At 36.6% G+C, this 18,977-nt stretch overlaps 1 protein-coding gene across 1 annotated transcript; it reads right to left on the reverse strand.

Moving 5' to 3' along the window:
* Positions 1–4,295: 4,295 nt before the first annotated feature.
* On the reverse strand, positions 4,296–17,702 carry LOC114661272 (cadherin-related tumor suppressor-like). The gene is made up of 5 exons (XM_051934292.1): positions 14,914–17,702; positions 11,444–11,447; positions 7,981–8,001; positions 5,090–7,419; positions 4,296–4,352 (listed from the first exon to the last, which is right to left on the reverse strand). The coding sequence occupies exons 1-5, from the start codon at positions 17,350–17,352 to the stop codon at positions 4,296–4,298; spliced, it is 4,851 nt and encodes a 1,616-aa protein (XP_051790252.1). The 5' UTR covers positions 17,353–17,702.
* Positions 17,703–18,977: the final 1,275 nt, after the last annotated feature.

Here is an 18,977-nt window from a genome sequence, read left to right on the forward strand (position 1 = left end):
GCTCTGCGAACATGTATATGTAGAGTTGTCCTTCTTCATACACGTCTTTGTGTATGGCGAGGCCTTTTTGTTATACTGAAGCTGTGGCAGGGGAGGTGCTGCTGTATTTCTGGTTCGGGAAAAATTACCATCTTGTTCAACAGCGGCACTCGCAGTCCAACTACTAAAATGCAGAATGAAGACACATTTCTTCATAATAATCATCAAAAAAAAATTTTTTGATATTATTTTTTTACTTTTCCATAATGAAGAATTGATATATCGTTCAATACATGGTTTTAAGGAAAGATACTGAGAATGCATACATGAAAACATGGGTATTACTATTAAAAAATTACTCTATTACTATTAAAAATATTTTGCATTAATTGTCTAAATAAGTGCAGCTTAACGCTAAATCATATTATTGGTTAATAAAAAATAAATAAATAAACAAATAAATAAATCTTGCTATAGTGCAGTGTGATTTTAGATATAGCTAATAATGTTTCGACCATCTAAAATATGAGTGTGACTTGTGGAATTCAGATATTTAATTTGTATTAATAATAACAGTAATTTATTTATATAAATTTGTAATAGTTATAATGTGATGTTGTAAATTAGTTTAAACAATTCTTTTCAATATTGAATTTCATCAATCTCCTCTGACCTTCTGACACACGCCATTTATTAACTGACACAATGGTGCACAAAAAATTGCCACCTTTTATTAAAGTACATTGTCATTCTTTTGTAAAAAGTGTAAGACTCAGTAGTTTCAGTATATTTGTTTTCAAAGACTAAAAAAGTAGTTTGCTGATATGTTGCTAAAAATAAAACATTCAGTGTATTTACCAGTATTAAATGTTATAAAATGTATAACATACTGGAAACTTAGGGAATGTCAACAATATGGTTGTGTAACTGAATTTTCTATATTTGTATTTCTTTTTGCTGTTCTTTAGAACAGAGAAGTTTCACTTTTTTCAACTTGTATATTCCACTCCAGGATTGTTGACGGCCAGTATTCACACAGCATCAAAATTAACAAAGGATGTGACACTAATCCAATTCACAATGCACTAATGGAAATATCCTCTCCATTAATAATAACGATGATGATGATGAGTAGCGCTAAAACGAGAGAGAAAAGAGCTTGCTAAAGATCAGTACACTCTGTGTGTTGAATTCTGGGTACCCAAAAAAGGAATATGCGTGGATATTGATATGAGTGAGTGAGTGAGACAGACAGAGAGAGAGAGAGAGAGAGAGAGAGAGAGAGAGAGAGAGAGAGACAGATACAATTTAATTCTTTAATTGAGAGAGAGAGAGAGAGAGAGAGAGACATAGGGTATGGAGGGTAAATCCACAGAGACAAGAACTCCTTACCACCAAGTGGCAGTACTGGGATGATAGCTGGGGGAAAGTGCAGTTTTATTGTCCATTAAAGGATGAGTCATTGGAAGAAGGCTAATATTATCCTATTCATTTCCCAAAGTCCAGGACAGATTTATCTAATTTGGAAACTTTTGCTTTTAGGAGAACTGTGTACTCAGAGGTTCTGGAAAACCATGAACCATTAAAAGGAGTTGTACTTGATTATCTCTCTGTCAAAAGAAGGACTGCTAATGAGCTCTTATAATTACCCTGGCAATAAGTTTAAAACCATCTAATGTCCTTATGCAATTACTGTGTGAAGCCAGGAAGAGAAATTCAGACAAAATCTCATCTGATTAGAGAAAGTTCAGTCATCAACATCCATCCATCCATCCATTTTCCAACCCGCTGAATCTGAACACAGGGTCACGGGGGTCTGCTGGAGCCAATCCCAGCCAACACAGGGCACAAGGCAGGGAACCAATCCCAGGCAGGGTGCCAACCCACCGCAGAGTCATCAACATACACTATTCAAAATTTTGTACTTCCTGTATTTCACCACCTGTAAACATTTTGCTATGGGCCATTCTATTGATCCCCGTCATCCTCTTTGCTCTTCAAAATCCCAATGTACATTTCTATGTAAGTACTAGGAATATTAAAAAAAGTATAAACTTCTTTGCCAGCTGTGTGACAGATATTTTTTTCTGGCTTCCCTGTAATATCCTCTTTACTCCTCACATTTTCTTTCTCTTTTGTATTTCTGCGTTTTCTTTTTCTCTTTCCTCTTGTTAGCACACATTGTTCCCATTGGGTACAACCACTAAAATAAAGACCTTACTTTAAGTTGAAAGTCTCCTTACTCTTTATCTTTTAAATTGTGGAAAGCCTTTCTACAACTTTTTGCTACTTCAGCTGTCTTCTACTAGAATTAATTGTGTCACCTGCTAAAATATTCATAAGTGTCAATCATATGTACTTCTTGTTCAGACTCAGATATTGTCCATATAGTTTCTGGTATTTATGCATGCATGTATGTATTTGTGTGTATGTACATTCTCTCTTCTGTCATTAACATCTATGTACTGTATTACTTGAGGCTTAAGGGGAGGGGGTGGGTGGTATGTATATTGATGTTTCAGTAGTCATGTTTGATGCAGTCTAATTTGTTTTTGCATATTTATGTAGTTAAAAATTGATATCGAGAAATCTGGTTAGAGAAGGGAGAGAGAAAGAAAGTGCTTTGGTGTATCTGTGAAAAGGGTAAATAGTCTCTTGTTTTCTAGTAGTGAGTATTCAAACCAAAGAGTGTGTGTATATTTATTTAGTTTCTTATCAATCTATCTATTTAAAGAACTTCTGTAAAAATGAAAATTTCCCCCTGGGGATCTATCTATCTATCTATCTATCTATCTATCTATCTATCTACTGTATGTCATCCCACAAGAAGTTCTGAATTTACAATGTTCAACATAAAGAGAAAAGCTGATTTTAGCATGGTGTCTGTGGAAGCCTAGATACAATGAAAACATCTAAAAATTAATTCGCCTATCTTTTTCAAACAACTTGTATCATATTTATCCTGTTACAGCTTCAAGATCTACTGTTTTTGGTCCAGTCCTTTTCCTTTGATTCTTCAATAATGTTTGTACTTTTTGGCTTCTTTGTTGTTGTCCTTGGTGCTAAATGCTGCTAGCCACTCCCCTCCTATAACAGCAATTTAAACTAAAGTAGTCATCATTCATTTCTACAAATACACTGATACTGCAAACAAAACATTTTCTTCAATAATGGATCCCTTTCCAACCCCAAGCAATTTATTGTCCCCACCTAACTTTCAAAACATAACTGTTAAGATATCAGCAAACTCGAGAAATATATAAAACTTTGATACTCGTCCACATCGGATAGAAGCACAAGTTAGGCTAACTACTGACTATCAGTTTGGAGGTTGAGTGAAATGGTGTTAATGTGTTCTGTGACAGACTGGAGCACCATCCAGGATTGGATTCTGAATTGCTGGCACAATTGGTTTATTGGTTTTAGCCCCCAAAACACTTAACTGGATGATTTGATTAGGTAATCAGTGACTGAATTGATATTGTGTTTTTTCAAGTTACTTACCTTCTCATTTGGATTTATTTTGTCACACTTAATAAGGGTGTACTCAATGTGCAAATTCCTTCTTTTACAAACACACATGTAACATCACAGTTTCTAGTCAGTTATTTCTTAATTTGTATTTAACTACAAATTGAAATTATAGGTATAGCACATGATATTAAACTGTGCTTCAATGGGTAACCTCATGATGTCTGGGTCACAAGTTTGATTTTAAAGTACATTAAGTTACACTAACCACGGAACATGTATTTTATCCACGTACTTGCTCGTTTTGTTAACAAATTATTTTCACTATGGCAATCAAATTATATGCTGCCAGAATGACAATGGCACATTTTTCATAACAAACAACATGTTTTTCTTGCTAGTTACTGATGCCATTTTCAAACATTGTTAGTGCTGCAGCCTATTAGGTTGAAAGGTTTGGGTCTGAATCCAAGTCTCTGTTGTATGCATGTATGTGTGTTTAGGTAGGTTGTACTCAAGATGCCCCTTCCACACAAACAAACAATTGGCAGATGAAGATGACACAGTATTAGAGTGTGTGTGTGTCTACTTGAGTGTGCTCTGGGATGGACTGTGGTTAAGAATTTTGTTCTGCCATGTTCCTAAAGTTCCAATGATGGGATGTGAACTGAGTTAGGTTGATTTAACAATGGACATTTGGAAGAATGGAGTAAAGTAGTATAAAAATAGTACACTAATAACATTCATTTGATGTCACAAAATTTTGATATTTTGTAAAATCTTTTAAAGAGTCACTTGTACTGCAACCAAATCCAGAGCAAGAAAACACATAAGTAAACATGTGATCACACATGTGATATTCCATCCAACACTCCAATGATCCATTCATCCATTTTCTGCATCTGAGATTAAAGGAATAAATGAAAATATTTGTTTGTTGATAAATATTGTAATATAACTGTCTTAGTCATCATTGGATGTAAGGAAGAGACACCCAGGGTGTGGATTAAGAAAATGGATGGATATATGGATCACAATACACCAATTGCTCATTACCCGTCAACCACTACAATTTCTAGTTAATAGATTTAATAAGACTTACAGGACTGTAACAGATAAATTTATTTGTTAGAATCGGCTCTATTTCTGTAATACTTTGAAACATAATTAAAACATGATTAAGGCACTTTTAGCATAAAATCTGTAGTAGTTTAGAGCAAATTAACATTAAAATAAAACGTAAAGCTCAGCAATTTGTGAATAACAAGCTGAAAATGAATGCTGTAATTTCTTTTAACTAATTCAAATATTATTCTAATATTTCCACCATCTTTTGCAACATTATTGTATTTATTAATATGAAGGAAAATAATATTGTATAAAATGATCAACTATATCTATGAACATTTTATGAAAATTTCACAACTGCCTGATTATGGGGGAAAACGTTTAATTAACAATGTGAAAACTTTAAATTAAGGTAAAGGTGAAGAACTAGAAGTAAGGCGGGTGTCACCGAATGGGGAACTTGAAAACGAATCGTATGCAAATTGGGATAATAAAAAGTCAAAATGAGAACTGATTACTTCGCGACAGATCAATTTCTATACACATTGCTCAAAAGATTAATGAAGCTTACCTGCATAAGATCTTCGTCAGCAATTAACTCGCCAGAGACGCCAGTTCTTTTATGCGTTCCACTAAGATTCATATCCACAGGACTCTGTTCCAAAGGTTTGACATATTTAAATTCACTATTTCCAGAATCGGTTGTAAGACAGACTTCATAGTTGTAGACGTGACAAAGCGTTCCCGTGGCTCCGACTTCTGCATAACGAGGCGGGTAGTAAGGAATAACCGGGAGAATTCCGTTGGTACATTCAGTTAGAAGTTTAGAGCGTCTCCACTTATGGAATTTTAAAGATATTAGGATTGTGATGAAAACAATGAAAAGAAACGATACAATCACTAACGAAAGTATCAAATAAAACTTGACTTCACCAGCGCTGCTTTTATCTTGAAAATCATTGAATTCTGTAAAAGCCATTGCTAAATTATCAGTTATGGCAATATTGACAGTCACTGTTGAAGAGTGAGAAGGCTGTCCGCTGTCCTCTACTAAAACAGTTAATCTCTGCTTTGTGGAATCTTTCTCGATAATCTGCCTAAGAGTTCTTACTTCTCCATTATGTAAACCCACTTCGAAAAGCGTTTGATCGGTGGATTTGACTATTTTATAAGAAAGCCAAGCATTCTGCCCAGAGTCTTTATCGACAGCTACAACTTTAGTAATCAGATAGCCAACATCTGCAGAACGAGGTATGAATTCAGCTACCGTAGATCCTTTATTTAAAACTGGATACAAAATTTCTGGATGATTGTCATTCTGGTCCTGAACATACACATCTAATAATATGCAAGAACTGAGGGGCGGAGATCCTCTGTCTTTGGCTTTCACCGAGACTTGAAAATGACTCAGCTGCTCGTAATCGAATGAACGTACAGCATAGAGAACACCTTCATCTGAATTAATAGACACAAATGAAGAGATTGAAATGTTACTAGTTCTTGATTCTTCGATTAAATAAGAGATTTTACTGTTGACACCAGAATCGTCGTCTTTGGCTGCTACCGAGAAAAACGAAGATCCAGGGGTATTATTCTCCATAATGTATGTTTTGTAATGCTGCTTGTCAAATTTTGGTGCATTGTCGTTTACATCACTAATCTGCAGTGTGATTATTTGCGTGGACGAAAGTGGAGGCTCTCCTTCGTCCTTGGCCACTATAGTAATATTATACTGCGACAATTTTTCCCGATCTAGAAATCCATCTGTTTCTAAGGTATAGAAATTATTTAAAGACGATTTTAGTCTAAATGGAATATTATTGTTAATTAAACAATTAACCTTTCCATTTCTTCCAGAATCTTTATCTTGAACTTTAATCATTGCTATTACTGTCCCTGGTAATGAATCTTCTGCGATTTGTCTTGAAACAGACATAAGATCTATAAGCGGCACATTGTCATTTATGTCAATTACTTCAATTATCGCTTTACTGGAACTTACAAAACCACCAGCGTCTTTGGCTGCAAGTCTCAACTCAAACATTTTATTACCTTCATAATCTAATTGGCCAATAAGTTTAATTTCTCCAGAATCTGGATTAATTTCAAATAAACCCTGTGCATCATCTGTATGGGGGAAGAAATACTTAATTTGTCCATTCACTTCTTTATCTGCGTCGGTGGCATTTACTATAATAAGCATAGATCCTATCAACGAATCCTCGGGAACAGCAGCTTTGTACACTCTTTGAGAAAAAACGGGAGCATTGTCATTAGCATCGAGAACAATAATGTTTATCTCAACGGTACCAGATCGTTGAGGCTCTCCTCCATCAACAGCAGTTAAAAGGAGAATATGCTGCTCTTGCTTTTCTCTATCCAAAGGCACATCTAGCAACAAATCCACGGAAGTACTGCCGTCTGATTGCGTCTGAACCTTTAATTTAAAATTGTCGTTTGGTGTGAGTGTGTATGATTTCAGGGCGTTTACACCTACGTCTTTGTCTACGGCTTTAGGAAGCGAAAACAACGCTCCTGGAAGAGATGACTCCGTTATTTCTAACTGAACATTATTTTTAGTAAAAGTGGGGTTGTTATCATTAATGTCAACAATTTCTATAATAATCCTATGAAATTCCATCGGATTTTCAAGGATAATCTGAAATTGTAATAAGCACGGAGTTATTCTATCGCATATGTTTTCTCTATCGATTCTGTCTTTAACTATTAAAATCCCTTTATTTAAATTGAGCTCAACGTATTCCGCACCCCCTTCAGAATAAATGCGAGCTCTGCCAGTTTTTAGTCTCTGGTTATCTATTTCCAAATCTTTTGCGAGATTGCCTATGAAAGATCCCCTCATTTCTTCTTCTCGAATAGAATAACGGACCTCCCCACAGGCTATAAAGGGAAACAGTGAAAATAAAATCACAATCGGTACCTGCAGTATGGATGCCCTGGGTAGCATTCTTCCAAATGTTCTGGTAAGAAGAAAGAGCGCAATGTATTAATTCAGATGAGCAGCGTTTCGTGTTTTTGTAAACCTCCTTTTGTATGTTTAAAAAAGGTTGTATATACAGTATATCCACATAATACTGAATGCTTTGCTGAATATTTGTATCCACTGTTCTCCTTTTGTATTCCCGTCTTTGTGTATGGCGAGGCCCTTCTGTCTGTGTGATACTGAAGCTGTGGCAGGGGAGGTGCTGCTGCATTTATTCAGAAAAATAAATCCCCTCGTTGATCAACAGCGGCACTCGCAGTTCAACTATTAAAATGCATAACTTTGACAAAAACCAAACGTATTTCAGAGTTTCTGTAATTTAAAAAGTCATCCGAAATTTACAAAGTCAAATCACTTGTTTTTCTTAAGCAGTGATTGAAATTTTACTCAATGTATCATTTTGACGAATTACACTGTTTTACATAAATTTCACTTTTCCACAAAAATATATCACTTACCTTCAATCATCGACAAATCCACTTTAATAGCCAAAAAACAGAAAAAATATTTTTAGATTTAATATTTAATCTACGATAAATTCTTGAAAGCTCAACGTGATTTGAAATATTTATTATACAGTATGTTAGAGCTGGCATGACCCTTCTGGATGTGCAGAGAGTTTAACTGTTATATTTATACTCTAGATAATATACACAGATCAGAAAAGCAGGTTAATAATTCAAGGGATAAACCTTTTCATTATACTTTAACTTTATAGTTCAGCATTAAATATATTTTTAAATCGTCCTATTCTTGTCATAGGTTATGAGACCGTGTGACCAGAAAAAAAATGTAACTTACTATAAAATATTCAGTTTATATGGTTATTTTTAAAAAGGCACCATTTAATAAATCCAAACTATATCTTTCTGGAAATAGATAATTGAAAACACGATTTACTCAGATTCAGGTGATTGAGTTTATTTGATCTGCATTGCCCCTAAGGGCATATTTACTGAGAAACATATTCTTGTGTATTGATCGGTAGATGGAAGTTATTTAAACTTCTGTATGTGTGTGCAAACATTTAGCATTGGCTTCAATATAAAACCTTATTTTAAAAATTGAACCTACCAATTTTATCTTGGTCTATTTTTATATTTTATGTAATTATTATTTCATATTTAATGGAGGTAATATGTTGTTGACTCTGAAATTGGGTATGCAGGACTGTCTATGAGTGTGAGAGTTAGTGTGCCCCATCAAGAGTTGGATTTCTGACTCTTGACCTTGGATTGGAGAGTGGAGACCAACAAATCGATGCATTCATGCATGTGATTCCAACAGTGATGGATTAAAAGCCAGAAGTCTGCATGACCATCATTATCAAGTCCTTCCGTGAGAACCCTAAATACAAAGATGACTATTTCATTTATGTTAGGTAGAATGCCCAGAGGGGGCTGGATGGTCTCGTGGCCTGGAACCCCTGCAGATTTTTTTTTTTTCTCCAGCCATCTGGAGTTTTTTATTTTGTTTTTTCTGTCCCCTCAGGCCATCGGACCTTACTCTTTTTCTATGTTAACTAATGTTGTCTTATTATAAATTTCTTACTTTGTCTTTTATTTTTATTTTCCTCATTATGTAAAGCACTTTGAGATACTTTTTGTATGAAAATGTGCTATATAAATAAATGTTGTTGTTGTTGATGTGAAACTATAATATACAAAATATTTCCATCCATCCATCATCCAACCCACTATATCCAAACTACATAGTCATGGGGTTTTGCTGGAGCCAATCCCATCAAACACAGGGTGCAAGGCAGGAAACATACCCCGGGCAGGGCGCCAGCCAACCACAGGATGCGCACTCTCACAAACACACACACACACCAAGCACACACTAGGGACAATTTTTTGCGCCTAACATGCATGTCTTTGGACTGTGGGAGGAAACCCACACAGACACGGGGAGAACATGCAAACTCCACAAAGAGAGGACCCGGGAAGCGAACCCGAGTCTCCTAACTGCGAGACAGCAACGCTACCCACTGCACCACTGTGCCGCCCACAAAGTATTTTATAGTTAAAATTTTCTAAATAAATAAGGATTCTCTTAAGCACAGATGTTTTTTTCCTTGAATATTGTGACCAGGGCGGCATGGTGGCGCAGTGGGTAGCGCTGCTGCCTCGCAGTTGGGAGACCTGGGGACCTGGTTTCGCTTCCCGGGTCCTCCCTGCGTGGAGTTTGCATGTTCTCCCCGTGTCTGCGTGGGTTTCCTCCGGGCGCTCCGGTTTCCTCCCACAGTCCAAAGACATGCTGGTTAGGTGGATTGGCGATTCTACATTGGCCCTAGTGTGTGCTTGGTGTGTTTGTGTGTGTCCTGCGGTGGGTTGGCACCCTGCCCGGGATTGTTTCCTGCCTTGTGCCCTGTGTTGGCTGGGATTGGCTCCAGCAGACCCCCGTGACCCTGTGTTCGGATTCAGCGGGTTGGAAAATGGATGGATGGATGGATATTGTGCCCAATTCTGTTTTTGCATCATTTGGTGCAATTTTGCTTTTTTAAATAAGAACATATTAGTAATAACATTACTTCTAATTACTTCAGAGAAAAGTCTACAAATTATTGATTAGTTATCTACTGTAGGAAATACATAGTGTTTGAATTAATATATTTTTGAAAGGGATCAGAAAATTATTTATGTAAAAGGTAAATTTTGAAGTTGAAGATAAATATGTCAATATGTGGAGTGTTTTTTTGTTTCTTCTTCTGTTTATATAATTTAAAAGAACTGGACATAATTATTTCAATTTTGTGTTCAGCTTTCATTATGTCATGTACACAAAGCTCTCCATGTTTGTTGCTTGGGTCTGAATTTTTTTTTTTTTAGCTGTTATCTCTATAAGGGGAACGAACCCCTGCACTCAACTCATCACCATGAGTACATACTGTACACTTATTTTTCACTCCCAACATCTTCTTTTAACCGAATGAAGTAAAGTTCTATTGATATCTGGTTATATTTTTTTCTTTCTGAAGGAATACATGTTTATAATGTATTCTGCTAGGCATATCAGCGTGTGTGCTTTTATACATTCACTCTCATTTATTTTATTAAAAATTAGCAAATAACTGAACAGTTGTTTTCTTTCATTTGGTTCACTGATTTGCTAGTAGAAAATCAATTACTTGACATTCTCAATCATCAATGATTACTGATGTTTAATCAAATCCATATACATGTAGCTATTTACAAAAACGAGGTAATAGCAATGTACATGTGCAAAATCACTAAAATTTACAGTACCTGCTGTGATCTAGAAATTCTGAACACTATAAATAAAATGCCATTAAAAAATTATATATTTATTGAATCTATTTGTTACAACAAAGGCTTGATTAGACCAGAGCCCTTTGAAGTATATATCAAAGAAAGCATAGGAAACAGTTCTGAAAGCTACACCAATCCATGGCACAGTATTTTTTAAATTCAAAAATCATAAATGAAAGTAGATTTGAATTTTTCATTCTTTGAACAAACAGGTGAAAACAGTTTAATTACTGATATTTGTGAAATATGATATATTTGCTTATTTGCCAGAAACACATTTTACATTAAACATGGAGTATTTTCTGTTTTCTAAAGACAGTTCACTATCAAGAAGAAGATGACAGGCCCGACATGTTCTTGGTATTGGAGAACAGGTAAAGATATGGGCTAACACTCATGCTACAGAGTCCTCAGGAAATGGATTCTAAAGAAACAGGAAAAAAGGTGCATTTTTATTGAATTGCGTTTGAAGATCTTATGTAGGGATGATCGGTTATCTTTTGACTTCCTGTCCCTTTGAAACTAATCAAACACAAAATATGGAATTTTCTTCAATGATATAAGATGCAACAACTAATCCTGTATGTTCCATTGTTACATTTTTATTATGTTCTGAGTGCTTTATCTTATGTGTTTTACCTAGACCAACCAAACTAAACAAAAAAGAGAACATCCAAGAATAGGTTAGAAATACATGGATGTATTCTGTCTTTTATAGGAAACTTTAATAGCAGCTGAAGTTGCATAGGTAAGTAATTTTAAGTTCTGGTCATTTAGTTTTCTTGTCTGGCTTTTGTCTGTTCTGGTATTTTACTTGATTTGTGCCACCAGGTGGCAGTGTCCTCATAGATCATTGTAGGCTCTTAAAGATAAAGTTTAAAATTACACCTTACTGGGCCATGTGGTTCTAGAACAACTGTTTCATTAACAACTGCTTCTTTCTATGAAGGGTTCTTTGCATGATAAATTGGTTCTTTTGGCTTTAAAAAGGTTCAGAATATGTGGAAAATAAATAAGAAATCTTAAATGTATAGTAGACAGACCAAGAAAACGTGAATTTACCCTGAGTTTTTGTATGCAATAGAAGCTCTTTTAAATCCATATTACTAACTGAAGGTTGTAAACCGGATGTACGGTCCACGGGCGCACGGTCATGGACGCAGGACACATTGAAGCGCATGCGCACTGCGTCTCAGCGCCCCAGAGTTCAGTAGGTAGCGCCCAAGCAACACAACACAACCTGTAAAATGAACGTTACATCACAATACAACCGCTGCCCGAGAGGAAACGAGACAGGCTATAAGTAATAAACTTTAACAGGTCCTTTACTAAGATCATTTTCCAGAGTACACGTTACACAGCTCCCCAAGTTACATCACAATGCAACCGTTGCCTGAAAGGATGACGAGACAGGCTATAAGTAAACGAAGGCACCTACAATGCACTTCTGAAACAGCAAGAAGCAAAAGGAGTCATGGCTCCAGAAACAACCCAGAGTTCAGTAGGTAGCACCCAAGCAACACAACACAACCTGTAAACTAAACGTTACGTCACAATACAACCACTGCCCAAGATGAAGACGAGACAGGCTGTAAGTAATAAACGTTAACAGGTCCTTTACTAGGATCATCTTCCAGAGTACACGTTACACAGCTCCCCAAGTATCGTCACAATGCAACCGCTGACCGAGAGGATGACGAGACAGGCTATAAGAAAACGAAGGCGCCTACAATGCGCTTCTGAAACAGCAGAAGGAAAGGAGTCACGGCTCCAAAAACAAACAGCTCAACTAACGGAAATACAAACGAGACTGCATGGATAAAAACAATGAATGAAGGCGCCTACAACGCGCTTCTGAAACACCAGAACCAAACGAGTCATGGCTCCAAAACGAAACCGCTTTAGTACAAATTTATGTCTTTCATGAAGTGAAAACATTCCCAGGACGCTCCCACCCTCCATGATCTTACATCCCTACAAATATTGGAGAGAACAGAAAGTAATTGCCATTCGTGGATTTGCGATTCTGTAGAGAATCGCGGGTTTACTGGTCTATTACTATTTTATAAATCTGACCTTACCTATGGTTATTTATGGAGCCACTTACTGATCTAAATAAATAAAGAATGTGAAATGGTCCTCTAATGCATCACTCTGAACAACTATTCTAGCCCTATTTAACTGGAAAAAAAACCTGAAGCAACACAAGGTATCCCCAGGGTCAAAATTTTTAATTTTGTGTTGGTTCCAAAGTAGTCTATGGTCCCTTCCTGACAAAATGGCATAAGTGTGCAACATTTTGTTGAAATTGGACCAAGGGTGTGAAATTGTATAAATAAAGAGCAGGCACACACACACACACACACACGCAAACACACACACACACACGCACACACACACACACACATTGAACTTTATATATTAGATGTACATCTTGTGGTTATAGGAGGTTTAGAGGTCTAGGCCTCTCCTTTGACACCTTAAGGTAATTGCAGGGATGTCTACTGGTGACTGTGTTACAGTAGTGTAATTATTTTCAGCCTGTAAATTATTCTGGTATAATTTGGGAAGTGTCTCTGAGAAAAACCTTAGGTCGACTTTCATAATATGTAAGTCCATGAAATTTCTATTGTTAGGAGGAGACAAGGAATATTCACTTAATGAGAGAGAGAGAGAGAGAGAGAGAGAGAGAGAGAGAGAGAGAGAGAGAGAGAGAGAGAGAGAGAGAGAGATGCCAAAGGTTGCAATTAGAGAATAAATGATTTGAGACAGGATGCGTTGTAAAGAGTTTTACTGTTCAGTCCAACCTGTCTATGGTCAGTCATTCAAAGCAAATTAAAACAGACCCAGAATAGCCCTTGTGTTATTTGTTATGCCCTCTTCCCCATTTACCTTCATCCATGTTATGCGCATCTCTGTACTTCTCTTTATTTTGTGTTGGTACTTAATGCAACAAATGCATACAAATACTATATTAAAAAATATGAACTGATAAACTGTTATCTGGTGTACACCAGGAGAGACTGAAATATCGAGCAGCCAGTGGCGTAGCTAGAGTTCATACCGCTCAGGTCGGGGCGGTGCTTCAATTTGCCGCCCTCCAACATTACTGAATATGTTAACCTATTTAAATAGAAAATTAAAATGAGGTACAGAGAAAAGTTAAGATACATTTTGCACAGATTTATTTATATAGAGAAACATAAATAATTTTTCACATATAGTTATTTATAGGCATCAGCTACACACGAATATAGACGCATTGATAAGCCATGTTCTAATTATTTGTTTAATATAATTACGCTGTGAAAACCAGAACCAGTGTAGTGTACTAGTGATAGGATGTTTTCTGGGCAGGGCAAGAATGCATACAGATTGAGAACGAAACGAAGTTATAATAAATTAGTTGTTTATCTTCCTAGAAATTATTATCGGTGTAATGTTTATGTTTTTGTCATAAATTTGCTGTGTCTGATGCCGTCACAGAAGGACAAGCTGAAAAATATTTTTGAAGGCATTTGTGGATAAAAATCAGAGAATTTTACTTTTTTCATTCATGAGTGATATTTGTCCGAACCCTACTGCTTACACATGAATTGTACCGAGCCTTTTGGCCAATAATGCCGCCCCAAAAATGTGTAAACCCGGTGCGGACTGCTCCCTCTGCCCACCCCTAGCTACGCCACTGAAAGTAGCTTGAGTAAAGGCATTTGGGATTGTAGTCCAACACGCAAAGTTGTGTAGGCCCATACCCAGTGACAAATTCCCATTTACTTTTCATTTATCAACTTTAAATTTGAAGAACAGGAAACGACCTAAACCCATCCCAATGCCTTATAAGATGTGATTATGAAAACAAAGGTATTTAGCTTGATGGTATTTGACTCGTTGTCTTTCTGTTACAAGTTGTCTGAAGATATTTTTACAAATAATTTCAATGCCGTATACACATTTTGGACGGCTACATTCTATTCGGTTACTATTTTGAATATGTAATTTCTCTTGTCAGTGTAGCAAAGAGAGGTATAAAAGATAAACACAAATATCCTCATAGCTGAGGAAACTTTATAGAGACACTTAATTCTGATTATGATTTATCATCTGTATGGTTAAGCTTACCTTATCTTCGTCAGGAATTATGTCGCTTTCCGAGATGCGTCTCTTTTTCTCTGTCCCACTAGGGTTAAGATCCGTAGCGCTTGGGTAAGCTGATTTAACATATTTAAATTCGTTATCTTCAGACTCAGTTGTGAGGCAGACTTCATAGTTGTAGACGTGACAAAGCGTTCCGGTTGCTCCAACTTCTGCATAACGGGGCGGGTAATAAGGAATAACGGGGAGGGCTCCGTTTGAGCATTCGTTGAAAAGTTTCGCGCGCCTCCATTTATGGAATTTCAAAGTTATTAGAACAATAATAAAAATAATGAAAACAAAGCACACAATCACTAAAGCTAGCACGAGGTAAAACGTAAGATCGTTATCGCTGTCTTTCTCCTTTGTAAGTTCGATGAATTCAGATAATGCCTTTGCTACATTATCAGTGATTGCAATATTCACATTGACTGTAGCTGATTGCGAAGTTTGTCCGCTGTCCTCAACCATAATAGTTAATCTTTGTTTTGTAGCATCTTTCTCTGTAATTTTTCGAAGAGTTCTTAATTCCCCATTATTTAAGCCGATTTCAAAAAGTGTCTGGTCCGTTGATTTGATGATTTTATAGGAAAGCCAGGCATTTTGTCCAGAATCTTTGTCAACAGCAACAACCTTTGTAACCAAATAACCAAAATCTGCAGAACGAGGAACAAATTCAGCTATGGGGATGCCTTTGTTAGATACAGGGTATAAAATCTCTGGAGGGTTGTCGTTCTGGTCTTGTACAAATACATGAATGAAGACATTGGTAGTGAGAGGCGGAGTCCCCCCATCTTTAGCTGTTACTGAGACCTGAAAATGAGTCAGCAGTTCATAATCGAATGAACGTACAGCATATATGACACCATCTTCTGAGTTGATGGAAATTATGGAAGAAACGGACATATTATTAATTCCCCTTTCTTGAATAAAATAAGACATTTTTCGGTTTAGTCCTACATCGTCATCTTTAGCTCGGACGGAAAAGAAAGAGGATCCAGGAGAATTGTTTTCCATGACATATGTGGTGTAATGTTGCCTTTCGAATATTGGCGCATTATCATTAACGTCGGTTATTTCTAATGTGATTGCATATGTAGCAGAAAGGGAAGGCTCTCCTTCGTCCGCAGCAATAATACCAATATTATATAGTGATATTTGTTCCCGATCTAGAAATCCATCTGTTTCTAAACCATAGAAATTATTTAAAGAAGATTTCAGTTTAAATGGAATATCGTTATTATCAATGAAGCACTTGACGTTGCCATTTCTTCCGGAATCCCTATCTTGTACATTAATCATTGCAATTACTGTCCCAGGTAATGCGTCTTCAGAGACCTGACTTGAAACTGACATGAGATTTATAAATGGCACGTTGTCATTCACATCAATTACTTCTACTATTACTTTACTTGAGCCTACGTGACCACCGTAGTCCCTCGCCTCAACGGTCATTTCATATAAGTCATTTGTCTCATAATCAATTGGGCCCGTGACTATTATTTCACCCGAATCGGGATTTATTTCAAATAAATTTTGTACACTTTGTGATATTTGAGATGAAAAATATTGAACTTGTCCATTTACACCTTTGTCTAAGTCGGTGGCCGTAACTCTAATCAGCACAGAGCCGATCATGCAGTTTTCCATTACAGAGGCTTTATAAACTTTGTCAGTAAAAACAGGCGCATTGTCATTGGCATCGAGGACAACGACACGAATTTCAGCTGTTCCTGACCGCTGAGGCTCCCCTCCATCAAACGCAGTTAAAAGCAGCACAAGCTCCTCTTGCTTTTCTCTATCCAAAGGCGACTCTAACAATAAATTCACAGAGCTGCTGCCATCAGTTTGTTTGTATATTTTCAATCTGAAATGATCATTCGGCGTCAGTATGTATGATTTTAGAGAGTTTACCCCTGCGTCGCTGTCTATAGCACTTGGTAACGAGAATTCTGTCCCAGGAAGTGATGATTCGATAATTTTTATTTCGATGTTTTTTGTATCAAACGTTGGCTCGTTATCATTAATATCAACAATATCAATAGAAACTCGATGCAATTCCATCGGGTTATCGAGAACAATCTGAAAATTTAAGGAGCAGGGTGCTTTTCTCCCGCACATTTGCTCTCTGTTAATTCTATTCTTAACAATTAAAATCCCTTTATTTGCATCAAGATCAACGTATTCGCTGCCTCTTTCATTATAAATGCGAGCTTTTCCTGTTTTCAGTCTTCGATTATCTAATCCCAAATCTTTAGCAATATTACCTATGAAAGTGCCTGTCATCATCTCCTCTGGAATAGAATAACGGACCTCCGCATTAACTAGAAATGCGAGCATAAAAAAAACAATTAGTATCGGTACCTGCTTCATGACCCTGCACGGTGGCGTTTTCCAGAAAATGTAATATAATCGGTGCAGATCCATTTAGTACATTAAATCGATCCCGGCCTTCTTGCAAAATGCCCGAACGATTATACAGATTCCTTGATCTTGGTAAAAATATCCTGAAAATTCATATCCACTGTCTGCATTCTATATACTCATGTCTTTGTGTTCTGTGTGTGTGTTATGATGAGCCGCTGTAGGGGCGGAACTGCTGAATGTCTGCTTGAAGAAAATCACCAAACTGATCAACAGCGGCACTCTCAGTTCAAGTACAAAAAAGCACGATTTCGCTAAATAAACAGAGCGATAGGGAAGAAAATAAGCATCTAATAAACTATTTAAAGTATCATTTGAACGTGGAATTGCAAAACAACTCTTTGTAACTATTTTTTTTTTTAATTGGAGCTTATACTTCCATAGTAATAAGTGATATTTAACAATAATTCTCCATTCTGTAAAACGGTGTAAATATACACAATAAGGCAATAATAAATAATAAACATAACTAAAAATTGTGCTCCTTTAATATTTCAGGGGAGCCTCATTTCATTTGTACACAAACTAAATGTCTTCTTTAAAAGTTTTAACATACTGGATACAATATTATTTTCCATCCATCCATTATCGAACCCGCTGAATCCGAACACAGGGTCATGGGGTCCGCTGGAGCCAATCCCAGCCAACACAGGGCACAAGGCAGGGAACCAATCCTGGGCAGGGTGCCAACCCACCGCAGCAATATTATTTTTGTTTTACTTAAATGTATTGTGGATTCCAAAACTATCAATAACCTTTACTTTCTGCACACTTTATTGTGTTGTAGATATCATTTTAAATGGATAAATTGGTATTTTTTGCCTGATCAATCTACATGCAATAACCCATCATGGCAAAGAGAAAGCATGTTTTCAGAATGGTATGCAAATTAAAAGCAAAATCTGAAATCTCTCATTCATGTATATTCAGACCCTTAATTTATTACTTTGTAGAAGCTCCTTTGACAAGTAGTGCAGCTTGACATGTTCTTGAGTAAGTTTCTACAAGTTTTGCACACCTGAATTTGGACAGTTTATCTCCTTTCAAGCTCAGAGTGTCTATAAACTGGCATCTTTAATTCTCTCCTAGCATGTTCTATGGGGTTTTCTTCTGGGCTTGAAGGTCACTCCAAGACAGTCAGAGACTTTTTCCTAAAACCACTTTAATGTTGTCTTGGTTGTATGCTTTGGGACATTGTCATGCTGAAAAGTGAGTAGTCACTCCAGTATGAGGTTGTGTACACTAGAGCAGGTTTTCTTCAAGGATATCTCTGTTTCTGGCTACATTCATCCTTTCCTCAGTTTCAACCAGATTCCCCGTCCATGCTGCCGAGAAGGACCCCGATTGCATGATACTTTACAACCATCCTTCACCCTAGGGACATTAAAAGGCAAGTGATGAACAGTGCCATATTCACCAGTCATAGCATGCTTAGAGTTATGCCCAAAATTTCTGTCAATTTCTAAAACATTTCTGTTTCTTCCAGACCAAAACATCTTTTTCCTCATGCTCTCAGAGTCAAAGTGGGCTGTTATAATCCCCTTCCTCAAGATGGGTTTTGGTCTAACCACTCTAACATAAACGCCTGATTAAGGGACCATTGATAAGATGGTCATTCTTCTGACAGA

Source organism: Erpetoichthys calabaricus, chromosome 11, assembly GCF_900747795.2.
Source record: "Erpetoichthys calabaricus chromosome 11, fErpCal1.3, whole genome shotgun sequence".
Taxonomy (NCBI): domain Eukaryota; kingdom Metazoa; phylum Chordata; class Cladistia; order Polypteriformes; family Polypteridae; genus Erpetoichthys; species Erpetoichthys calabaricus.